The sequence below is a fragment of the Girardinichthys multiradiatus genome, chromosome 19 (genome assembly GCF_021462225.1).
Source record: "Girardinichthys multiradiatus isolate DD_20200921_A chromosome 19, DD_fGirMul_XY1, whole genome shotgun sequence".
NCBI lineage: Eukaryota > Metazoa > Chordata > Actinopteri > Cyprinodontiformes > Goodeidae > Girardinichthys > Girardinichthys multiradiatus.
In genome coordinates this window covers 8,969,484-8,995,989 of record NC_061811.1, presented here as the reverse complement: position 1 = coordinate 8,995,989, position 26,506 = coordinate 8,969,484, and the positions used below count along the sequence as shown (strand labels likewise).

General features: G+C 42.8%; 1 protein-coding gene across 2 annotated transcripts in view; it reads left to right on the top strand.

The window, feature by feature from the left end:
* Positions 1-624: 624 nt before the first annotated feature.
* The window catches only part of itpk1b (inositol-tetrakisphosphate 1-kinase b), a 33,441-nt gene continuing 7,559 nt past the window's right edge, over positions 625-26,506 (top strand). The window contains exons 1-5 of one of the 2 annotated variants that reach the window (XM_047344703.1): positions 625-851; positions 1,294-1,456; positions 5,479-5,503; positions 14,638-14,763; positions 21,010-21,127. In XM_047344703.1, the coding sequence (XP_047200659.1) occupies positions 1,362-1,456; positions 5,479-5,503; positions 14,638-14,763; positions 21,010-21,127 (364 nt within the window). In that variant the 5' untranslated portion in view covers positions 625-851; positions 1,294-1,361. The remainder of the gene's footprint in view (positions 852-1,293; positions 1,457-5,478; positions 5,504-14,637; positions 14,764-21,009; positions 21,128-26,506) is intronic. The other variant, XM_047344704.1, reaches the window with a different exon arrangement.

Genomic DNA, 26,506 nt, shown 5'->3' with positions numbered 1-26,506 from the left:
TATAACGCTCAACTATATGATATGACACCAAAAAAGACTGATTTCTTTTTTTTTAACCTAAACGTTTTTATTTATTTTATTTAATTGCAAAACTAGACTTTGACCCGGCTATCCAGCAGGTGGCGGTATTGTTCCACCATGCGCCCATAAAAGTTATCCGCCGTGTTTATTACAGGTAGAAGAAAAATTCAGTTCCCCTGAAATAATCTGTGACCCCGGCGTCGGGGTCAACCGGAGAGGCGGATTTTAATAATAATGATCCCATAATAATAATTCTGCACATAATCTCTGATAAAACCACAACATGAAATGTTTTATCGTGTCGAGGCTATTTTTTTCCGTAGACTTTATATGTCTATATTTATATGCGTTGACTTAATATATAGATTTTTTTGTTTATTTTTATTTTATGGCATAAATAATTGTATTGATGAGATAAAAGAATGGTAATCATTACTGACACCCATTCGGCAGTGACCTCTGAAGTGTCCATTCAGCCAGTAAAGGCAGCATCAGCAGTGTTTGCACTCAGCTCAGCCTGACAACGATTGTTTTCTCTGAGAGGTCAGTGAAGGCAGCAGTGAGACCCAGGGTGTGTGCAGTCAGCTCAGGGAGATTTGTCATTTCCGTGCAGTCAGTGAAGGCAGCAGTAGGATCCAGGGTGTGTGCAGTCAGTCAAACTGACAGAGGGAGACAGGGAGAGGGAAACACCGGGAACATCAGTGCCTGGTTCACCCGTGCCTGTCTTCGGTCTCTTCGGGTGTCTCTGTGGTGGTCGGACCGGATCATGGACCGGTCTCCTAGCTAGTTCCCGAGGAAAACACGAACCGTCCCCGGAGCTAAACCTGCTGGTTAGTTAATGGTGTGAGCCTCCCTCTCTCTACCAGCCTAAGTGGCTGGTAGAGAGAGGGTTATCCGCAGGTTAGCAGCTGGCTGTTAGCTCCGTGTTTTTAACACGCATCAGTGATGAGGATCTGAGCTTTGTATAAATGGGTTTCAGCCTGGGGAAGCAGCTAGCTTCAGTTAGCTACTCGGACTCACAGCGGCTAGCCTGCTAACGCTAGCTTAAGCTGTTAGCAGCAGAGGGAATGTGTGTGTGTGTGTGTGTGTGTTCCTGTTCAGACACACTTAATGTAACCCAGCATATTAAAGCAGATCTGAGGCAGACTGGGAGAAAGCTCCTCCTGCGTGGATCAGGAGTGTCTGTGTTGGTTCGACTCCTCCTGCGTGGGCAGCTTCCCAGAAATGATTGTAGATTATCGCTGCTGCTGACTTCCTGCTCTGTCCCTGCAGGTGGAGCTTCCATCATCTTCACCATCATCATCAGTTCCCTCCAGAGGAGACCGAGCAGCGCTGCAAAGATGCAGACCTTCTTGAGGGGTCGCAGAGTGGGCTACTGGCTCAGCGAGAAGAAGACGAAGAAGCTGAACTTCCAGGCCTTTGCTGATCTCTGCAGGTTTGTGGTCCTGTTCTAACTGTGCCGGATGGACGGTTTGGGTCCGGTACCTGCTGTGGACCTGGGCTCTGCTGGACCAGGTGGTGGTGTTTGTGGAAAGCATGGGTTCATGTAAAATCCTCAGTTGTGGTTGCATTCTTTGGTTGTATCAGTGATGCTGTCAGAGATGTTCTTGTTCCTCACACCTTTACACATGGTGGTGTCTTAAACTTGGAGCTGCTCCCAAACCAGACGGCCTCTCTCTGCAGCACCAGCAAAGCTGCTTTCACGAATTGCAGAAGCAATCTCAAACCTTCCAGTTTGCTTTTCTGGCTCCATGTTTTTTCTCTCTTAATTTCCCGTGAGTGTAGTGACACACTGTCTTCACTAACCTTTGGGTTTTCTAAAATTAATTTCCGCTATTGTAAAGTGGTATTTTTAATGCCAGCAGATTGAAACCAATCAGTCCTGACTCTGCACAATGTGACCTCCATTTTCCATTTTATTCTTCCTAAATCTTCTCCATCTTCCCTTAGACACACTCAGGTAATCAGTTTAAGTATTACTCCGTTTAGAATGATGTTTCTGGAGTCAAATCTAAAACTTCAGAGCTTGGAGGATTTCTGCTGGTGTTGAAGAGCTGTTGTAAACTGTTTAGGAAGTCAGAAGGAATACTCCGAGGGAATTGTGTTTGTATGACCTGACTCAGTTCTTGTGGACACTTGATGCCTGTGTTGTTTAGATTTGTACTGATTCTTCAGCCTTGAGGGGAGGCAGCTCGTCTGTTAATGGACTCTTATTTCTTTGGACTGTTTCCACATCCAGCAGATGTAATTAGTGTGTTCACCCGTACAAAGAGCGCTCTGATATTCTTTAGAGAGATAAGCTAAACTGATTCTCAGTTCTACGTTTGGGCCTTGTTGGAATAAGGAAGGGCTGCAGCTCTATTATCTTCTGTCACACCACAGCCGAGGGGTATTTGTTGCATATCCAGGAAAACCAGAACGATGACGCTTTAAATGGCATTTAAAACTTTTTCAAATGTTTTTATCTGCTGGTGATGTTCCCAGTAAGTCGGGAATGTTGACTGCGTTCTCTGAGGGTTTCTCACCTTTCCTACGGCGATGTTGCCTGGCCAGGTGACCTGATTGAGGCAGCTCAGATTATCTGACCGTAATCCACTAAAACATTTTTAATCTCTTCATAAAACGTTCCACAAACGCCTCCTGTGTTCATCCAACCCTTAACCTGCTCCCCTCAGAGACAGGCCGACATGATGTTTAGCATGAAGTAACAGCTTGATTAATGACAGATCAGTTTCTGTCAATATTGACCTAAATATCTGTTTAAATGTTTCTGTAACCCCAACGCGACTGCCGCCTCTCACTGAAACTCTTCCTCAGGTTCTTCTCTCTTAACTACTTAAGCAACGACTCATCTGCAGGAGGAAGGAAGTGATTCGACTGATAATAATCTGATGATCTTGTGGATGTCTTCTCTTCAGTGGCGTAATTTTTTTGTTTCTACGCGATACCAGCTTGAGCTTCACAGGCAGATTTGTTTTAACTGTATTTTTGTAAAACATGTTGCATGTAAGAAGCGCGTGAGCAGAGTTTGTCTATCCTCAGGCTGTTCAGGCTTATCATTAATTTGGTCCTGTCTCTTACAGCTGGAGCTAAAGGCTGCAGGTCAGAAGCAGCTGCCTGCATGCTGAAAGCAGCTCATCCGACGTCTCAGTCTGAAGTGTTTGTTGTAGGTTTGATGGCCTTCAGGGAGGACAGTCTGAGTGTTCTTTGATTAAAAACGTTTTTTTCATTTTCCCCGCCTCGACAAGGTTGCCGCGTTCTACTTGAACAAAGGTGATGAGATTAAACAGGGTTGCACCTGTGAATGTTGAATTACTGCGCTGGCTGCAGGATGTAAACATTTACATGTATTTTTATCAATAAAACGGCATTTCATTGCAGGCGATGAAATGCTTTCATGTATGTGGTTTTCACTAGGCACAGCCTTAATATGTCTTCAGTGTAAGGTTCACGTTTTATTATAAACCTCACTCACAGGAGATTCATATCAGGTGTAACATAAAGTTGAGAGTTAGTGCAGTGCCATTAAAAAGTATTTACACCCTGATAGTTTTGCTTTTTGTTTGGCTCATAAAACTGATTTTCAATGACAAAATGCAGTTTTCAAACGATTATTCCATTTATTAAGTGTGACAAGCGATCCAAATCAACCTGGCCCCATGTGAAAAAGTAATTACCCCCTAAAACTAAATGGTTGTACCACCCTTAACAGCAACAACCGGTGTCAAGTGTTTGTGAAAACTGGCCATGAGCTGCAACGCTGTGGAAACGTTTTAGCCCATTCTTTCTAAAATATTGTTTTAATTCAGCTATGTTGGTGGGTTTTCCAGCACGAATGTCCTCCTGTTTAAGGTAATGCCACAGCATTCTAGGAGAATTTTAATCTGGACTTTGACTAGGCCACTACAAGGTCAGGTCCTTGAGTTTTCCGGTAACAAGTAGAATGAATTTTTTCCAGATTGTTACGCTGATATTAACTGAGGCAGGGAGGCGGGCAGCGTTTAGATGTTGTTCTGGGTTTATTTCTGACCTCCTGGATGAGTCATCAGTGCCGTTGGAGACTAGAAATGGCTTTGTAACCTGTTCCAGGCTGATGTTGCTTCTCATCTGTTCTTGAATTTCTTTATAACGGGGCACAGACAGTGCGCTGCTTTCAAGATCTTTTAGCCTACTTCATGTTGTTCAACATAACAAATTCTCCTTTCCAAAATAAAAGGTGGTTTTTAACAGTTAATCCATGATTTAACAAGGGGGGATTACTTATTCTCATTGGACCATGTTGACTTGGGTAGCTTTAACTGCTCTTAATAAATGTATTCGTCTTTTGCAAACTGCATTTAGCGTTTTTCCAGGTTTTCTTTGTCTGAAAGTTGTTTTTATGACCTGAAACATTTATTTCCAACAAAAACAGCAGAAATACTTTTTCACACCACTGTATATGGAAACGTTTTACTGCCTGACAGAACCGTCTCATTGTTTAGGAGAACTCTGATCTTTTCAGAAGTATCTGACCCCGCTTCTCTTCACCCTGTACTCTATGTCTCTAACAATGCATCAGGGCAAAGTGATCTCCATATCTGGGTTGAAACTGAGGCCCCATTCACGCCACATGAAACACGCCAGCTGCAGGATTAAATATCTGCATTGTGGTGAAGCTGTGATTGACCATGCTGCTGTTACCACGGGGCTGTAAATCCAGCTGGGCTGGATTTGTTTTGTTCCCATTGTCGCTTCCTCTCACCTGCAGCTGTGTGAGCGCTTCAGGTTTGTCCTGTCGCGTCTGAGGATGACCTGAATGAGAGAGGAAGAGCCAGCTCAGCTCGGGGTCTTCTCTGGACCATCTGTGCTACTCCCAACAGAGGTCACAAACAGCTTACATGTGTAGGCTATGTGCTTCCGGCAGGTTTGGATTTAAAAATGAGGAGAGAAGATATTTTTTTTTTTATCTAATATTTTTTTATTCTTGAAGAAAGTATAATTTTCTCCAACTTATTCAGGAGATTAATTATGTTCAATAAATTAAATAATAATGATTCATCAAGATCAAATGACCTAGTTCCTAAGAGGAGTTATGAAATTTAGATTATCATGAAGAGAAGTATTTTTATTTATTTGAAGATTTTAAAAAAAGACTCAATGGATAAAAAATGATGGAAAACATAGATTTTTTGCTCCAGCAGGTCATTATTAAACACAAATGAAGCCAAAAGGAAAATGCTGGAAAACATGCTTATTTTTGAGCAAATAAAATCCTTTAATTTATTGGTTTTGTTTGTCTTGGACATTTAAGTAATGTACCTGATGTAACATTCAGTTGCAGCTTTTAGTTGCTTGACATGACAGTGTGATCATATTTTAATTTATTATTTGATATGATGTGATAATAATAATAAGTCTAATAATTGTTTTACTTATTTTACAACAAAACTAATTTGTGTTTTTTCTCTTTTTTTACAGGAAAAGAGGAATAGAAGTCGTGCAGGTATGTGATTTCCATGTAAACAGAGCCGTCACAGATTGTTTCCGTTAATAAAAATGTGCACATATTTGAGCTGCAGAGACCTTCTGAATATGATCAATCAATACATCGTCTCAGATTGGGATTTATCTGGTCTGATGGTCATGCCCGTCGGGTCCTTGAGGTGGAACAAAGCGGCTGCGTCTGTGAATTGTTCTGCAGATCTGTGGCCAGCTGCATGCATGCATGGTGCAGCTGTCTCACGGTTCCAACAGTTTTTACCATATTATCTTTCACTTCATCTCACTGCTGTTCCTGAGGCTGTAAGTCCGACTCAGCTGTGTGTTGCGTAAGCATCTCCTGATGAGGTGGAGTGTATTAATGTGTGTGTCCATGTGGTTGAAACGGTGATCATCAGAACTGTGGTCATAACATTGGTGTGTGACGGATGTGCAGCTTCAGTGGTCGACAGATTATCATTGCTTCTTGGACTTCCCTAATATGGGAAGTGTCAAAAGGACCAATGCTCTGTATCACCTACTTATCCAGGGGTAATTAGCTTCTGGTAAACTCAGACGTCAGCGAAGTAAAGAGTGAAGTTATTATTGCTCAGTATGAATGATTAACTGAACACAGCACAGTAATAACTGGTGAAATCCTGGAGCTCAGTGTAGAAAGGCAGCACTCAGAAAGAGCTCCCTGCAGCTGAAGAGGAACCTCAGCCCAACCCTTCGGGTCATGTTCTGGGAACAGTCCCAATGTAAGCAGGGCTTTGTTTCCCACAGCGCACTGAGCTTACCCTGGGAGACAACAGGTCCTAAGCTAGGACGGCCCTCGGGGATGAGAGACTCTACCTGTTGTCCACTGAATCTTCTGACCCAATGGATCTTTATTTTTAGCAGGACTGAAGCCAAAGTTGCACAACATGTCAAAGCTCATTCTCCGTTGCAGTTTTAATTTGTGGAATATCTCAGCTGCTTGTGTTGATATTTGAGAGGCTGTCATATGTCATACTTGGAAGAAACAGTAAGGCAATTTATTTTGGGCTAAATATTTCTGTTTTGCAACAATGAATGCGTCCTGCCAACAAGTCTTATACCATCGGAAAGCTTGTTTATTTCTTTTTAAATAGTACCAATGGCATAAACTGCATTCCAGTAAAGCATTCACATATAAACAGTGATGCATGGAGGTGGAGGTGTCATGGTTTGGGGTTGCTTTGCTGCTGCAGGACCTCAGATTGATGTCAGAGGTGCTAGATGGACACAAGAAGCATCTCATTGAAGTCATTTCAGCCAAAGAGATTAAGTGTTTTTAAGTAAGGCGTTCTAAATATTGCCTTAGTCAGAATAAACATGCTAAACATGTCCCATTTGTTCACATGACCATATTCCTCATAATAGAAAAAAGGGGTTGTCAATTAAAGATCTATTAAAGTTTGAATGAGGTAGATGACTGAGGCTCCTGAAAAACCCATCTTCTGTCCCTGAAGGCCATTTACACCAAGTTATGGATACTTGTAAACAAACCTCTACTACAGATCAACAAATAATACAATGATATCCTCTCTGAAGACCTCACTGGAGACTGCTGCTTTGCTTTTAATGACCAGCTTTAAACATTTAAAGCTTTGTGTTTGGATAAGGTGCGCGTCTTTGCCTCCGTTCATCAGGCCTGAAGTTCTGTGTGGTGAAACAGAGAAGGTGACGTTTCAGAAGGAGAGGTTGGTGCAGGATGTTTGCTGCTGATGAACCGGTTTCTTTTTTTTTTCCTTTCATCATTTGTTTGAAGATTTAAAGATTGACAGTTGCACAGCTGCTGTGTTTATAACCTTCAGCTGGAGCTAGTAGAACATGATTAGTCTCTTTCAGTTTAATCAGTTGGCCTTGTCCCTGGAGAGAGACAGACCAGCTGACCCTGGCGGTGAGCGATAAGCAAACCCTGTAAAAATAAATCCTTTATGCAGATTTTCTACCATCCTTTAAGACCACGATGAGCATCTTGGCAAAGAGGTTTTAGGTTAGAGACATTTACTTAATATGTCAGTGACCTGCTAATTACATTGAATTATTTTTTACCAATCATTAAAGTCCTAAAGAACGTTGCTCAGTGTTTGGTTTTAGCATCTTAGAAAATAATAAACTTGGTTTGTTGCTATTAGACTGTTTGTACTCAGCTAATTTATTAGATGTCTGAAGAAAATAATCCGCACATTCAGGAATAAACAAAACACTTTTTAGTTGCTGTCGTTAACTTGACTAAAGCAGAAAGGGATCTATTTGCCACGCAGATAATTTACCTCTGCACTTTCACTTGTTAATATTGACCACCACAGAAGGCTTGTGGCTGTAGTTATGGCCTCACCTTGTGTGGACAAGTCTTTGCCAAATCTGGTGCCCCCCGGGAGCTCATTTTGTGTTTCCATTTCCAGTGTGGGAAAGCCATCCACTTTGTGCCCCACAGGAATGACACAGATGGGGGAAAAAAAATGTTCTTGATGACTATCGGAAACACTCCAAACCCCTCCATCCTCCCTTTGCTTTCTGCTTTATGGTTTCAGTAAGGCTTTCTGAGAAACTCATTGAGTTAGCACCATCATTACACTGTAAGTGTTTTGAAATGCGTGAAAGCTGGAAAAAAAAGACGCCCTTACAGGGAATTGACATGTAGTCTGTGAGGTTTATCAGAGTTTCTGGGCGTGAGTTTTTGCTTCTGAGATTTTCTGAGATATTTGGAAATCAGGCTATTAATGACATTCACCTGTAGGGCTGCATAATATATTGAATTGCAGTTATCATCGCAGTATCGATGTGTGCAACGTCGCAAACAAAAGGAACTCAAGAATAGAAAATACTCTAGGAATACAATATTTCAAGTTACATGCAGGCAAATTCTGCAAGCAAATGATTAACTATGTTAATTATCTAGGGATGCACCGATTAGAAAAGTTGCACCGATATCAGTATTGCTGTTATGGCTGTTAACCGATATTTACCCATATTGAATATATTTGACCTTTTTGACACTGAAAAAACAACAGTGCTGCTGACACTGCTTTCTGCTTCAGTTAAACAGCCCACAATCCTACGCTGCATCACTATCACGTCACATGACCAATCCACTACCCCTCCAGAAACACAAACCACGACAAAATGAAAATAAACATCGGTTATCTATATCGGCCCAGTTTGACTTATTGGACCAATACCGATGTTAATTCCACAAGCTTCAGCTGCATCCTCGTCACTGAGCGTAGTCCTCCTGCTGGACTCTGGGGTATTGAAGAGATTCCATTAGCCTAAGGAGATCCTACCTCGACATTCCTGAAGGATTTTGGCTCCAGGGTAAATCCTTCATGCTGGTCTCATGTTCTTGTGTTTTATGTAAGGCACAGGCTTCGGGTGTAGTAAATGTTTGTTTCAGATGAAGGTGTTGGTTGCCTCATCCCACACACATCATAAATCATCTGCAAACAGGTGTGAAAACCAAAAAAGCAGCCAAGCAGCAGGATCTATTCCTTGATCTCTACGTTGGTTCAAACAGTTTACTTCCACTGGAGGAGTTCTCCTCGGGATACAACTCAGCCCCTCAGCGACACTTCATCAAAGCTGGAAATATATTGAGCCTTGACCTCCCCTCTCCCACCACCATTCGTCTGTTTTCTGTTCTGTCCATCAGAACCAAGGCCCAGCGCTGCCTTTCAGTCCCCCAGGGACCCTCTACGACGTCAGCGGACATTTCTGCTTTCAGCATTTAGCCGGACATCAGTGACCTTTCTGCTGAGCCTCAGCATGAACTCTACAGCAGGGTCAATTTGTCTACAAAATGTGTGATGACCCCCGCGCTGCAGAGTCCTGTTTTTATGGAGATGCCGGGCCCTGGACGAGCCCTCTGTGTTGTGTAAGCGGGAGATTAAAAGCCGGGCCTTGGTGGAATTAGAGATTCTGGTCCAGCAGATCTCATCACGCTGACATTGTTGGCTAAACAGAAAGCAGAAGTACGTCATGATGCTGCTGCAGGCCAGTCATCACTGTTGCTACTAAGAACTGGCCTCAGAAACCCCAGAACAGCTTCCCAGTGACTTTTTTTGATGATTTCCAGGAGCTCAGTGGCTGTTTTAATTTCTTTTTCATTTCAAATATAAATAATAAAATATTAAATGTTTGGTTGATCAACAAGTCTTCGAGGCTTCTGGTGAATCTAGCTTGTCTGCTATCTGTCTGTTCCAACTAATTCAATACGTTTTCTATATTTATGCTGTTTTTTGCAGTTTTTCCATACTCTTGTAAATAGTATTTTGTTGTCTTTATGCACATTTATTTTAATTATCACCTTGAATAGAGACCTAGACAATCTAGAAGACTATCATACTCAGTTGCACATTTCTTTGAACCTGAAAATGCTATTTCCAATCATTTTTTCTTATTTTGTAAATTTGCCCTTATTTTACAGTCTCTTGTTTCTTATATTTTACCTCTGTGTGAATCTGCAGGCTTCTGTTTGCCTCTAACTTTGCTGCTGGTACACCTGAAAATCACCACTGAGGGACAATAAAGGATTTTTCTATTTAAATTCTAATACAGTGGTGAGAAAAGGCGTTTGCCCTCTTTGTGATTTCTTATTTTTTGTATGTTTCTAGATCCTGAGTCAAATTTTAATATTGGACAAAGATAAGATGGCTTCTAGCTTTCCGATGGGCTGGTGTGAAGCGTTGGGCCCACATCGTTGGAATGGGCGGAGTTTCAGTTTTTCTTTGTTGTTTGTTCAGCATAAAGCGGTTGAACCAGAATGTGGTGCGTGTGTTGATAATGAGGCCATTAATGAAATTTGTTCATTTAGTCGTTATGCAACTTGTGTCTGCGGGATGTAACAATGGATTAGATGGTGTTGTTTGTCATCGATACATTGTTTGGTGATTAGTCTGTTATTTGACACTGTTTTCTAAGGACTTCTGAAAGTCCACCAGTTGGTGGACTCCGGGCTTGAAAAGGGTTGAGTCGTTTTAAAACGCTCCATTAGTGTACAAGTGTCTGTTACGCCTGACGGCGTGTTTGTACAGGCGATAGGAATGAAATCCAACAACAGCGAAACAGAGAGAAACAGCAAGTTAACTCAACAGCAAAAGCAGTCAAGAAAATTACTGTAGGTGAGCGTAGAATGGATGCTTGGTGGTGCAAGGTGTTTAGAGACGTCTCCTCCTGTTGAAGGATCATGAAAATTCACAGGAATAACATGTTCTGTACCCATTTTGTCTTGTTTATTTGTTTTGGATAAATATTTAAAGGAGGCCCATACGCTTTCAGGTAAATATTTAACAGTGATCCTATTTCAGCAAATTGCAATATGGGTACAAATATCCGTCTTTATCCAGGCATATGTTTCTTTCTTTTTCATTACCTAATCCCAAATATTTCAAGCCTCATGGGTGAATGTTAAACCAAGTAGAAATAAAAGTCATGCTGCACTTGTATTTATTCATTTTAAGTGGGTTATTGGAAGCTCTCTTGTTTCTCCACTGAAGAATGAAGAGCCCCAACCCTTTTAGTTCAACAAAACAGCACAATAGGGCGCGGCCTTAGCCCTCAACCCGGCGTCCCAGGTTCGAGTCTCACCCCGGTGACATTTGCCATGTGTCTTCCTCCTCTCTCTCCACCACGATTTCCTGTCTTCCTACTTTCAGAAAAAAACTAGTGCCACAACAAAACAGCAGAATAAACCCATCAGAGGCTGAAAATCCAACCATTTGATACAGCTAAATGGTAAATTACACCACACTCAGTCTTTCACACATCCACACACAGACAGTGGTGAGCTACAGTGTAGCCACAGCTGCCCTGGGGCAGACTGACAGAAGTGGGGCTGCCATACAATCGGCGCCACCGGGCCCCCTGACCACCATCAGCATGAAAGGACGGAGAAGTGTCTTGCCCAAGGGAACAACGACTGAGACTGAGGGAGCAGGGGTTTGAAACCACCTGTTACAGGATGAACCCCTACCACCGTCGCACCGGGGATGAATCTAAAAGTTGGTATACTGTCTGGATGCTGCAAACACAGGCTTTCAAGTCCCAATTTTTCATCCCTCAAAACTAGGTTGCATTTGACATTTAAGATATTTGAGTTTTGATGCTTGTTCATCGAGTCAAAACTGTCTATGTTCGCATCTCGATGCGTTGAAAAATAAGATTTTATCCCCTTATCCTTATATCCAAGGTATGCAGAATGCCATTTCTGAACACACACGTGAAACCGTTAAGCAGATGGGCTACAGCAGCAGAGGACCACACTGGGTAATGCTGCCGCTAGCTAAAAACTTGAAACTGAAGCCAAAATTCAGACACTCGCCAAAGTTGAATAATACCAGATTAGAAAAATGTTCCCTGGTCTGCTCGGTCTCTATTTCAGCTGGTCCATTCAGAAAGTTGGGTCAGAATTTGGACTAAACAACATGAAAGCATGGATTCATCCTCTCTAGTGCCAGTGGTTCAGGCTGGTGGTTATGGTATAATGTGTGGCACACTTTAAGACCGTTAACATTAATTGATCATCATTACAGCCTATGTGAGTATTGTTTGGGAACATGTCCATCCCTCCATGACTACAGTGAACCCATCTTCTGATGGCTACAGCAGACTGTGTCGCTGAGCTCCAATCATCTCAAATCGTTCTCTTGAACCTGATTGTTAACTGTAGTCCAGGCGCATCATAGTGACTAGATCTCAATCCAGTTGAACACCTTTGGGAGGAGTTGGGACAGGACATTCCCTTCATGGATAAGCAGCCAAGGTTCCAACCTAGTACAAGCCGGGTGTACCTGATAAAGTGGCTGGTAGATGTATTTAACCCATCTCCAACTTGAAGCATAATAATTTTGCAGTCTTTGCCCGGGGAGGAGACTGTAATCAGTCACCTATCCATCACACCTCCCGCAATCATTAACCAGCGCTGGCTGTGCTTCGCCCATAACTGAGTGAAACCGTACAGCGTCGCAGCTCCTCCATCGATCCACACCTGTGTGACAAAGGTGTGTATTCACCATCAGCTGACGCAGGGTCTGAACAGGACAAAGAACAGAGGGTTCTGCAGGTCTCTAACCTGTTTGCACAGGTGTGGCTCAGCTGTGTTTGTTCTCTAATGACCCGTCCGGCCCTGTTAGCTTATCAGTTGTTGAGTTAATGTGCAGTTGCATCAAAAGTTTACAAATCAGTTGTTTCTCGCTGAAGTACATATCTCCCTGTGACAATCTGCACATTGAGCAACGTTCAGAGCACATTTTAGTTAGAGTGACTGGAGTTATTAATCAGAGGAGGTGTTAGCATGTCTTCCCAGTGTTACATGACGTAGGCATACTGATCCCACAGTTTATTAAACCTGGCCTTCCTGTCCAACTGCTTCTTTACTACTTGGCCTGTTTAGGCCATCTTTGTGCATTGTTAGACTCGAGGGGAATGCTAATGAGATGTTTTCTCAGTTTCTTTAGAAAAAGGCACCAGCAGGACTGTAGTATCGGCCAGAGGGAGGCTTTTGACAAAAACAAGTAAAAACAGCTGCAGTATATTTACAGCTCTGTAATTAACGACAACCTTTCTAGTCTTTATAAAAAGAAATGGTAATGTTTTTTGAGACAGGTGAATAGGTCACAGCCTTTTCAGAATCATTTCTCTTAACTTTTATAGCTATTATTATTATTTTAATTTTCTGTTCTTGAAAATGCTAAAGGTTTACAGATTTAGTGAAGCAGGTTAGGTGTTTTACAGACTCAGCATGGAGTGATGGCAACTTTATTCCCAGTAATATCTCCTGCTGGTCTTTCTTGTTCATGCACCGATGGAGGATATCTAGAGATTGTATATGATGGCTGTATGATGTTAGGAAGAACATTGAGATATTGTATTTGAATATTCCAAAAGTGATTGATAGCTTTTTTAACTCATGCACTGCAGTCCTGGAGTGTTACGGAGGGGTAGGCGTGTGGGAATGTCTGATATAATTTCATCCAGACTTCCAGCGTATTTAAAAGATCATCAGGACACAGCAGCCAAGTATTTAGGGCGATAGACCAGATGTGCAGCCCGATGAAGATTTGCTGCTTCAATCTCATTCCTGTTGACCTTTAGGTTGCTTTAGCTCGTTCCTCATCACTGTGGTTACGTCTGCTAGAAGCTGTATAAATATCAGCACAGCTTCTGCTGTCCTAACAATGTTGTAAATAAAAAGAAATACAGCTATTTCTGCTGAAAAGGTTTTGCATCATGCTGTACGCTCCAGACTCCCACAATTCCTCCTTCACATTCTTAGTTTCTTCAGCAGAAAATTTATAGAAATAAAGAAATAAATCATGTCGCTCAGGTGGTCGCATCTAGACAACCATGTTTTAGAGATCGCTGAAAAGACTGCTAGAAATCATGACTTTATGGTGAAGAAACTGTAAATAGCTGCTGCGCTGAACTCACTTTAGAGACAAGAAACAATTGAAATAAGTCACTGAATGATCCATTTTATGCTAAACAGTTTTAGTTTTAAAGTTTGGGGAAAAGTTATTCCAGTTAATTTAAATCTGTTTGTCCCAGCAGTATTCATAGCTCAATTTAGTAATGGTTATGGTGAAGAAGTTGACAGATGAACCTCTCCAACTCTCATCTTCGAGGAGGAGCTGAAGAGGGTCACCGGGGAGAGGGATGTTTGTGCTTTATGGACGTGTGTGTGTGTGTGTTCTTGTCTTGGCATCGGAGTGAGAACCATTTTCCCGATTTCACCATCAAATTGAGGACCGTTTGTACCAAAGTGAGGACATTTTGCTGGTCCTCACGACCTATTTTGGTAACGGTTAGGTTTAGGACTAAGGTGTGAATTGACTTTAGGTTAAGGTTAGGGTTAGGCATGCACTGGTAATAGTTAGGTTTAGGGTTATTGTCAGGGTTAGGGCATAGAAAGGGTTGAAAATGACTGAAAATCAATGGAAGTCAATGGGAGTCAACACATGGTCCTCACTACATATAGCAAAACAAGAGTGTGTGTGTGTGTGTGTGTGTGTGTGTGTGTGTGTGTGTGTGTGTGTGTGTGTGTGTGTTGGAGGAATAATATCTTACATTTTCAAAATGAAAGAAGGTGTGTTTTGATCATTGGCATTTACCTCAGCTGCTTTCTTCTGCCCTCAGCTGGACCTCAGCCAGCCCCTGGAGGACCAGGGTCCCCTGGACCTCATCATCCACAAACTGACCGACCTCATCCTGGAAGCGGACCAGAACGATTCACAAGCCGTGCTGCAAGTCCAGAGAGTACAGGTATTGATTTAGGACAAAGCTTCTACTTTCCAGAAGAATTCACAAAATCCAGTGGATCAAACAGACATTAAAATGTTCACATCCAGAACTTTTCAAGCTGTGGCAGTTATCCATTATTTTATTATCCTGAATTGTAACAAAAACAGATGCAGGTTGATCCATAATGGGAATAAAATAGATTTTATCCCCCTACGTCCTACATCCAAGTGAGAAGCTGATGAGAAACTGACATCTCATGTTTAGACTAAACATCAATGCACACACACAGCAGTCACCAAAGTCTTACCTATAATTTGAAGGAAGTGTTGCCACTCTTTGTTGAATAAAAAAGATAAAGTTTGTCTCACAAAAATTCTGTACTGCATCTTTAGTTCCCCCTGAAATAAAGCAGCGTGTAATGATGCCAGCTGGAGCGATTTTCAGTTCAAGGTCATCACGTAAAAAACGGTGGGTTTTAGTGACTATGCTGACAGCAGTAATGAACCTCCCAGTCAAAGGGTGGCACCAAACACAGAACAAATAAAGAAAAGTGACAGATGAAAAGAATTATGGGTGTTTTGGAAATTTGCTCTTTTCCCAGTTTGGATTATTTATCCCTCAGGGACACAACGGCGCATAAACAGGATTGACAACCTGGTTAGAAATCTGTTTATATTATAGTTTTTTTCTTCTTCTTGTTGAGAAGCCAGCAGATTATCGCCACCATGAGGCTGTAGTGGATATTCTGTTTGCTTCCCTGGTCCCTGCAGGTCAGCGAGATCCAACCAGAGGTTAACGGCCACCAGAGCGGTCATGAGATCCAGCGGCAGTCAGCGTGAATGATTTGCTGCCAGTCCATATCTGCATTCTGTTTATTGTAGCACTGCCAAAGACCGTAAACATTTATGAGGTCCATATTTTCAGCTGTAACTGGTCCCAGTTCAGGGAATCAGACTGGCTTTATGAACAAGGACATTTATCAGCTGCACTCTAGGATACGGTGACCCAGTAAATCTGAGGAGAGGATGCTCCCACTGGGAAACTTATCTGCTGTTTGTGTTTCTTAAGCTTACAGTGCAGCAGATGGTGTAAAATGAATTTATTACTCTGACTTTGACCCGGTTGCTCCGACAGATTCAGAGAAACTGGAATCATGATCAGCAACACCTTAACGGCTCTACTGACGCCATCGGGAGGACAAACAGGAAGTCAGGGTGCAGCATTCACTTTATTGACAGCGTTTTACACCGTTCTCATGCTGCAGGACCATGGTTCTCAAACTGTTGTACTGGTACACAGGGTGGTATTCATGAAGCAAATGCGAAGTCAAGTTTCAGCCAAATACGATGTGTTGTTCAAGCATATTGATCTTTGGTTCAAACAGATTCTCCTCAGAAGGGAAGTACAGTGTCAGGCATAACATTATGACCACTGATAGGTAAAGTAAATAACACCGGTTATCTGTCCATTGTGGTGTCTGCTAGTGGGTGGGATATACAGGTCCTTCTCAAAATATTAGCATATTGAGATAAAGTTCATTATTTTCCATAATGTCATGATGAAAATTTAACATTCATATATTTTAGATTCATTGCACACTAACTGAAATATTTCAGGTCTTTTATTGTCTTAATACGGATGATTTTGGCATACAGCTCATGAAAACCCAAAATTCCTATCTCACAAAATTAGCATATTTCATCCGACCAAAAAAAGAAAAGTGTTTTTAATACAAAAAACGTCAACCTTCAAATAATCATGTACAGTTATGCACTCAATACTTGGTTGGGAATCCTTTTGCAGAAATGACTGCTTCAATGCGGCGTGGCATGGAGGCAATCAGCCTGTGGCACTGCTGAGGTCTTATGGAGGCCCAGGATGCTTCGATAGCGGCCTTTAGCTCATCCAGAGTGTTGGGTCTTGAGTCTCTCAACGTTCTCTTCACAATATCCCACAGATTCTCTATGGGGTTCAGGTCAGGAGAGTTGGCAGGCCAATTGAGCACAGTGATACCATGGTCAGTAAACCATTTACCAGTGGTTTTGGCACTGTGAGCAGGTGCCAGGTCGTGCTGAAAAAGGAAATCTTCATCTCCATAAAGCTTTTCAGCAGATGGAAGCATGAAGTGCTCCATAATCTCCTGATAGCTAGCTGCATTGACCCTGCCCTTGATAAAACACAGTGGACCAACACCAGCAGCTGACACGGCACCCCAGACCATCACTGACTGTGGGTACTTGACACTGGACTTCTGGCATTTTGGCATTTCCTTCTCCCCGGTCTTCCTCCAGACTCTGGCACCTTAATTTCCGAATGACATGCAGAATTTGCTTTCATCCGAAAAAAGTACTTTGGACCACTTAGCACAGTCCAGTGCTGCTTCTCTGTAGCCCAGGTCAGGCGCTTCTGCCGCTGTTTCTGGTTCAAAAGTGGCTTGACCTGGGGAATGCGGCACCTGTAGCCCATTTCCTGCACACGCCTGTGCACGGTGGCTCTGGATGTTTCTACTCCAGACTCAGTCCACTGCTTCCGCAGGTCCCCCAAGGTCTGGAATCGGCCCTTCTCCACAATCTTCCTCAGGGTCCGGTCACCTCTTCTCGTTGTGCAGCGTTTTCTGCCACACTTTTTCCTTCCCACAGACGTCCCACTGAAGTGCCTTGATACAGCACTCTGGGAACAGCCTATTCGTTCAGAAATTTCTTTCTGTGTCTTACCCTCTTGCTTGAGGGTGTCAATAGTGGCCTTCTGGACAGCAGTCAGGTCGGCAGTCTTACCCATGATTGGGGTTTTGAGTGATGAACCAGGCTGGGAGTTTTAAAGGCCTCAGGAATCTTTTGCAGGTGTTTAGAGTTAACTCGTTGATTCAGATGATTAGGTTCATAGCTCGTTTAGAGACCCTTTTAATGATATGCTAATTTTGTGAGATAGGAATTTTGGGTTTTTATGAGCTGTATGCCAAAATCATCCGTATTAAGACAATGAAAGACCTGAAATATTTCAGTTAGTGTGCAATGAATCTAAAATATATGAATGTTAAATTTTCATCATTACATTATGGAAAATAATTAGCTTTATCACAATATGCTAATATTTTGAGAAGGACCTGTATAAGGCAGCAAATGAACATTTTATGTCTTTAAAGCAGAAAAAACTGTCCGGATTCGGGCGAGTTTCAAAGGCCAGGTTGTGATGGCCAGGCGATTGGGTCAGAACATCTCCTGATGTTGGTGCATGTTGGACTCCGGCAGGGCTGCCCTTTGACACCGGTCCAGTTCATAACTTTTATGGACAGGATTTCTAGGTGCAGCCAAGGGCCGGAGGGGGTCTGGTTTGGGGACCAGAGGATTTCGTCTCCTCTTTTTGCAGATGACGGGGTCCTGCTGGCCCGCATGGTTCTCGACCAGAAAAGGGTGGCTGGTCCTCTTCAGGTTGGAGTTCCTGCCTCAAGTGGAGGAGTTCAAGTATCTCGGGGTCTTGTTCATGAGGAAAGAATGGAAGCTCTCGATTTACCGGTCGGTCTACGTTCCTACCCTCACCTATGGCCATGAACTTTGGGTCATGACTGAAAGAACGATATCCTGGATAGAAGCGGCTGAAATGAGCTTCCTCCGTAGGGTGGCTGGGCACTCCCTTAGAGATAGGGTGAGGAGTTCGGCCATCTGGGAGGGGCCCAGAGTAGAGCTGCTGCTCCTCCACATCGAGAGGAGCCAGTTGAGGTGGCACGGGCATCTATACCGGATGCCTCCTGGACGCCTTCCTCGGGAGGTGTTCCAGGCACGTCCCACCGGGAGGAGGCCCAGGGGACGGCCCAGGACACGCTGGAGGGACTATGTCTCTCGGCTGGCCTGGGAATGCCTTGGGCTCCCCCTGGAGGAGCTGGAAGAGGTGTCTGGAGAGAGGGACGTCTGGGCGTCTCTGCTGAGTTTGCTGCCCCCGTGACCCGGTCCCGGATAAAGCGGAAGACGACAACAATCTCCTGAACTGCAGCTCTTGTGCGGTGTCTCCTGTCTGCAGTGGCATCTGTTAGTACTGGTCCAAGAAGAGTGGGAGACCGGGTCAAGAGCTGTCAGGCTTGTTAATGCGCAGGGGGAGTAAAGGCTGTAAGAAAGCTTTCAGAATGCACAGTGCATCGGAGTCTTTTGCGTCTGAGGCTGCAGAGTAGTCATAATGTTTAGCCTGATCAGAGTATATCCTGTGAACAGGTATTTCTCTGAGCAGAGCACTGTTGGGTCGAGTTAAACCTGCAGCTCAGTGTATTGAACCAAACGTGGCTTTTGCCTGTGTTTACAGATCTGTGTGAATTATAAGCTTTGGCTCCTTTCTTATTATCATGCAGCTGTTATTATAATGAATCTTTGTGCTACAGAGGAAGAGGCTCTCCTCTCTATAACAGCTCTGTAGTTAAAACAAAATGTCACGGTTGGATTGTCTGCGGGGACTCAGAGGCTAGAGCTGCGCTCAGTGTTGCAGGATAAATGCTGTTTGCAGAATATTTCTCTGGTGCTGCAGAACCTGGCAGTTAGAATGAAAGAACTCAACCTGAACCCGGCGCCGAATAATGCAGGAGCCGCTTTCTTCAAACAATAACGGTGTTCTGGTGGATTTACAGCCTGATGTTAGCAGTGATAAATCTAACCTATTCCGAGTTAGTTGATGTAGATGCTGAAATATGCTTTAATGTATTTTATGACTTAGACCTGAAACCATTTGATCTCCCCTGAGGAGATCTGCTCCAGAACTGAGCAACGTGAGCAGGCCTCTCCTATGCCCACGCTGACATACGTCTGGCTGCTTGCACCTGCAGGAGAGCCTTTTCACTGTCGCCTCCCCCTCTCCTCTCTGTTCTTCTGTATTTCTTCTGAGTGGAATGTCTTATAAACATATTTCTGCAATCTAGTGTGCAAACTATGCCACGTGAGGAGTTCTGGATAGAGCATATTTACAGATGAAGGTTTTTCATCTTAAATGCAAAATGTATCTATTTTGTACAGTTTCGGCCTAATTACTGCTCTGAGTAGATTGTTCTTTCAGCAATGTCTGTATTCTTGAGTTAATGATTTTTCCATTATTAAATTAGTTGACGATTATTTTAATAATCGATTAATCAGAAGTAATTCAATTAATTGTTGCAGCCCTACATTTTTTGCAGTATCTTCGACTTGTATAAAAGAGCTCAGCTGGCTTTGATCAGGGTTGCCTGTTAGACCGGGATAAATCATGCGGATGGTCCATCAGTACCTTTGCGTATTTCTCCAATTGCTTAAGGCATTATATTTTTTTGCATCTGCTTATTTCTACATAAACCTGTATACGAGTGGAGCTGCTGGTCTTTTTTTTAATTGTCTGTGTTGTGCACAGACAGGCTGGCAGCTGATGGTGGATGGGGGTCAGAAGAGATTCCTCTGAGGTTACACCAATCAGACGGATCTGTCGGATGTGTGGACAGAGTCAGCATAGAGTCAAAAACAGTCGGTAGGACCGGAAAAAAAAGAGTGCGGTTATGTAAAGCAGGCGACCTCATGCTGACCGAGCAGCCGGCGGACAGAGATGCAGTGATGTAACCTCCACAGGCATACAGTAAACGATCCGCTGAACACAGACTGAGACATGTCCACCCTCTGATCCAGCTTTTATGCTCTGCAGACTTTAACATGTTTAACATATCTGTGGATGTAGATGTGTGAGTGCAAACAGCACCCCTGTTTTCTGCTTGTGCTCAGAAAGCTCATCAACACGGCCGTATCCTGCTCATGGGCGCCCCCTACAGGTTGGGGATGTTGTAGAACGGTTGTAAAAACGTGCTGGAGGCTCTCAAAAAGACAAAGGTACGAGTGAGGAGACTCAAGAAGTCTCCTGAAATGTTGCAGGGCTGGCAATAAAAGTTGAAAATTATAGCTGAACTAGTTTCCAGGACACAGAAACCTTCTGATCATCCCTCCCAGTCCTGTAGATCCTGCAGAACCTAGCTGCTTTAATCCTGCTGAGGCCCATGAAGGGCTGAGCGTAACCCAGCTTTCACTGGCCGGGTTATAAAACAAGCTCCAACCCAGAGTGGTTGTGATGGATCATTTGAATCATCTGTTTTATGGTAATTGAGGAAGACATTCTGTGCTGTGATCTTCTACCATGAATGTTACCTGCTGCCACAGGACTTAAATGAGATCTTTTCTGCAGAGGAAAACATCATCCTGCTTTGCCAGAGCCTCTGTTGGAACATAAATGGTTTAGAAACTTAAAATGAGCCCAGATGTTTTTCTCCGTTTTCAGGACTACATCGATGCACACCCTGAGACCATCGTCCTGGACCCTCTCCCTTCCATCCGAACTCTACTGGACCGCTGCAAGTCCTACCAGCTCATCCACAGAATAGAAAAGTGCATGCAAGGTAAGAGCGCTGCTGATTTTCTTACTCGCACACCTTTTCAGCTCTGCCTAGAGCTGAAACTTCTTCAGAACCAGCCCACAGGCCGGACCTGAGTCCTCACGACATCTTAGCAGCCACTTTAACCAGGTAACCCAGTCTGGTTTTATTGGCCAGAGGCAGATTATAATATAAAACAACTAAACAATAAAGCTTTTATAAAAAAGGCCAATCATTTCAGATGAAACATTAAAAACCGAATTTCACTTATCGAGTGAAGTCGTTATTGGACTGTTTTTGTTGTAGCAGCAAAATATAACAGAGCCTCATCTAGAACAACCCAGATAGTTACCACTACCGACCAGTTCAATGGCAGCACTATTTACTACTGCAGCATGGGAGGATGACTTCCTAAATGAATTACTGTAATGGTCTTTAAAAGTTACTCGTTACACTAAGAAATAAACAGGGACATTATTTAGGGACTTTGTCCATGTGGAAGACTCATCTGTGCCTAAGCTGATCTCTTCATACGTTGCTTTAATATTTTAACATCATTTTGTGAAGTGCACCGGTTCCTTCTGCAGTAAAACATCCATTTTTGTGTGGTGTGTATTTAAATATCTGGTTCCACCGTGATGTGTAAGCAGATCTGGAACAGGGATTTGGTGTGCAGTGTGCCGAGTTAACACCACTGGTGTACTGTCCTCGCTTAGAGCAGCAGATTTCTAAAACAGTAAAGTAACTGTTGATTCCTGCAACGTTTCCTGTAATGTGTCTGATGCTATCAGAAAGATGGAGTTTACTTCGGGATCTCCGTTCTGTCTTCCTCACTGCTGCAGGTCGTTTAAAGCATCCCCTCTGGCTTGGTTTCTATTTTGTAATGCTTCCACGTCGCTGCCTGAACCCATAACTCCTCTCCTTGTTTACAGGAGAAACTGAACTTGTAAACTGGGCTTTGTGTGCTCTGCCTTGGGGTCGGTCTTTTTCCAATCAGCCCATAAAGTGTGTTTTAGCCTGCGGACACTGATGACAGAAGCACATTCCCGATAGGAAATCACATCCCCTCACATCCATATAAGGCGGGGAGCATAAACCTTTAAATTATTCCCTGAGAGCGAGGGGCTGCAGGCCGGAGTCGGAGCAGTGGATCGGCGTGTCGTACATGCCTCAGCATTCCTAAAATAGAAGCAGCAGAAGAAGAGATGCAGTTTTTTTTATCCAAACAGACACGATGGCTGTTGCATAACAGGACTGAGTCTCATCGTTTGTCTCACTGTCTCCAATTGGTTTCAGTGGAGGACAGGCTTCCCATTAACACAGCCGGTTCAGAGGATTTTTACCAGTTCAGGGTTCTTGTCATTATGTTCAAGACCATGAAAATAAACCAAGTTTTTACTGGGTTCCCTGTGGGAGCCCAGTGAGTCCTTAAGAGGCTGCCTTGGCAACCCGGGACTGGAAGGACAAACAGATCCTGCAGAAACCTCTGACCCATGGAGGAAGGAGGCTCTTCAGGTGAAGGTGTGGTTCTATCGGGCCAGGCTCCTCCCGGCCTGAGTGCCAGCTGCTCTCCTCCACATCGTTTAAACAGCAGACAGTGATGTTAACACGCAGATCAGGAATTAGGTCATGTTCGTGTCATGTTGAACTGAAGACGTTCAGACTAATGGATTGCTGGGTTTGATTCATGGCTGGAACATTGGCTCTGCTCCGTTCACTGATGTGCTTTAATGTTTCCTCTCTGAGCCAGAGAAGGTGCCTGTTTGTTTCCCAGCAGGAACCAGTAGATCTCACTGGGAAACAGTGTGTGCCAGAAATCTGGGCTGTTTTTAGAGACCGTAACCTTGTCCGTGAAGCAGCATCGCTGTGCTCAGGATTAAACAAAATTCCTGAATCCTGACGATCAAACCAGAACTTTTCTGTGTGCTGTATCAAAGGTCCACTCATGTTCATCGGCTGTTTATGAGCAGAAACGTGGGATCTGTGTTCTTTCCCACTGTATGATTAATAAATATTTAATATTTGGAAAAAGGAAAACTGATACTTCTTAAATTCTCTAAATTAAATTCTGCATAATTCTGAGTAGAGTTGGATGTTTAATAAGAAAATCCTCTGAGTTAAGTCCAGAATATTTAACTTCCTGGAGCTTTCTTCAAACAGAGAAAGTTCTGTGGGGATTTTTTGTGAGTGAGCTTGAAAGTAAATCTCTGTAACGTAAATCAGATGATGCTTTTCTCAAAGCCTTAAACCTACCATGAGGAAATGAGCATACCTTTGGGGTGTTGTGACAGACCTTTGGTGACAGTTTAGTTGTCGGCTCCATCGGGTCTGCTCCAAGAGTGCAGTGTTTAGACAGAACCACAGATTGATCCTTCAGCGAGCCTAGCATTCCTGCTCCCATCCACCGTTCCCTGCTTTCTTTACCATCAATCCTCACCTCTGGACCTGAAACGCTCTCTGTTTGACAATGTTTCAGTCATCTGACGGGTTTGTTTGACATGTTTTTACACCGGCAGCTGTCGGGATTCACTGATGTAATGTTGATGTTGCAGCTTCAGGTTGTTTTCTGTGAAACATCAAGTAGCTATTCTTGTCCTGGCGAAATAAAACGAGCCTGATGGGAAGCTCCCAGCTGCGTTTACCACAGTGCTCCAAATCATCTTAAACCCATACATGGCATGTTTGGGCTGCTTTTAGCTGTTGTGGAGCGAATGTAAAAGTGTGAAACCCTGTTTGCAACAACTGCAGGGAATTTAATGTCACACAAAAGATCAGAAGCGTTAAAAAGACTGAGATTTCTTGATTATTTTCATTTTAATTCAGGTTATTTATACAGAGACAATCCACAACAAATGTCCTGTCCAGGGACTTTCAGTTACATGCGTCCCACTTTAGTCCTGAATATTATTCAGTGCAGTCAAATTCAGTTTATGATCCCATTTGGTAAAAGGACGCCGTGCACTTTGCACCACTCCCTCTTCCTGAAGTTGCATGTAGCAACAGTGGAGAGGAACAACTCTCTTTTAACACGAAAACAAAAAAAACTCCAGCAGAACCAAAATGGCTACAAAGGTTAATAATAGCTTTCCACTATGTGATATTTCAGTCCTTTATTTTAGATTCTTACAACTTCTTGTCTTTTGACTGATTTTTTTGTGTAAAAAACTTTAATTTTAATTAAAGATTACCCTGCAGGTATTAAATAAACAACACTAAAATGATCAAAAGGAAAATAACACTTTGATTGACTCATGCTGCCTTTATACACAAACACCTGACAATTATGAGTTTGTTTTATGGGACTAAAACCGGTTTCAAAAATAATTACATGGTTCTAATTGTAATGGACTTTTTTTTTTTTTTATTAAACTGGTATTTCCTGCCCATACATTTTCCCACCTCAGATAGAGATCAGTAAACAGACGCAGCATCCCGAATGAAACATTGTGAACAAACTGTCATGCCACAGACGTGTGAAAGAAAAAGGCAGCTGTTATATTACCGATAAAAAAACAAAAATGATCGATTCAGGAAGCTTATTTTATGGGATTCAAGGAAATATGTGTGCAAGCAGGAATATGTGTTACATGGGCGTGTAAGAAGAGAAGCTCTCAGGGAAACGGGTTGGAAATCACCGATCCGAAAGGAAACATTTAGTATGTCAAAAATACGATCTTTCTTCCTTTGATTTAGACCTGGATGTCATCCTTTATCTATAGTCCACCCTCAGAAATTATAGCCCCCTTTTAAAGCCCTAAAGTCCCAGGATTAAAGTACTTTGGATATTGTTTTACCTGGATAAAAGGGATCCTGGCTAATATGTGAGTTTTCTGGAATTTCAAAAGAAAATAGTTAGGAACTTAGAGTCTCAGAGTTTCTCCAACATTTTCGGTTTAGTTCATAAAACGCCGACTGTAAAATGTGACTATTTTAACGTCTGAACTAAGTGAATGTTTGTCTTTTTAATTTAAATGCTGCTGTAGTTCTGGGTTTGTTGGTAAATTAAACCTAAAGTTCTGGGACCTGAGTAAAATAACAGTAACTCCTGCCTGTTCCCCTCACAGTCCTGCAGCAGCTTCTCCATCACTTTAGCGCTCAGCTCAGTGAGGTTCTGCTGACCTCGGCACAGTTGAAGCCCGAGAGCTCGAGGTGCCCCCGGCTCACAAAGACCGCCATTCTTCTACTATGTGCTTGTGATCAGCTTTTTACCTGCTTTGGCCCACTCGCTCATTTCCTGCAGTGATACGTCTAACGAGAATTCATTTTCATTATCGCTTCTTTATTCGTTTTATGAAAAATCCACTTTTCTGAGCTTCTACTGTTTGCTTTTCTTATTGTCAGATAAGTAATGACCCAGGCTGCAATGTCCAGTTTCATCTGGGCTGATATTTACCTCATCTACGGCACACGTAAGGAGCAGATAACCGTATATGCATGATGAAGCCTACTGGATGATGTTTATTCCTGCCAGGATCTCTCCGCTGCAGGAAGTGACGTAAGACATGATGTAAACAGGGGTTTTATTGTTGTCAGTTAGAGATAAGACAGAAAGAGGCCGAGCGTTTTCCACCGATGAAGCGGTGACCTCTTTGGGCTGTAACTGCTCCTGTTTGATTCGCTGCTGGGAGACCCGTAATGGATGACTGATTGACCTGATGACTCGTTAATGGTGGCTGCTGGGCCGTGCAGTTCCTCCTGAAACTCCGTTGCATAACACGTCTTTCAGTCACATTGCCATGTCACTGAAAGAGCACGGAACAACATACTCCAAATCAGTATATTTAAAGGTGAAAACACTGCAGACAAAAATTCAGGTGATGCTGCTGACATTAAGCATGACTGTCATGCTTGTGAGGGGAGGAGGAGAACGATGAGCTCACATGCTTTGTTGGGTTTGCAGAGCTGCACTCGACAGCCTGTCATATGAGTCAGGTGTTAAACTGTTCCCAGCTGAGCAGTGAAAATTAAAATAAAAAAATGCAGAGGAACAGAAACTACAATTTGCTACATTGTTTATATTGCAGTTTTCCTTTGCTTTATTGTTTTCACCAAAATCTGAAGGACTTGAATGTAGGAGAAAATGTGCAGCATGTTTTTTGAAAATGAAAGGATTACAAGTTTATGCCCTTTTATGAGGCATTTGACGCACACCTTACTGAACTCTTATAATTGTATTTCACTCTCATTAAATATTATTTATCCAATCTTTTCTTAATCACTACAAAATATTAAGGAGTAATGAGGAGATTATTAAAAAAAGCATATTTCTCAACAATTAATATAGATTTAAATGTCTTCTTTGAGAGCAAGGTGGAACCAAAGTCAGATACCTTGTTTTTGTGCACAAATTGGTTGAATGAAGTTGATTCTGATTTCAAAGAAATATTTATTTTAAAGGTCGGA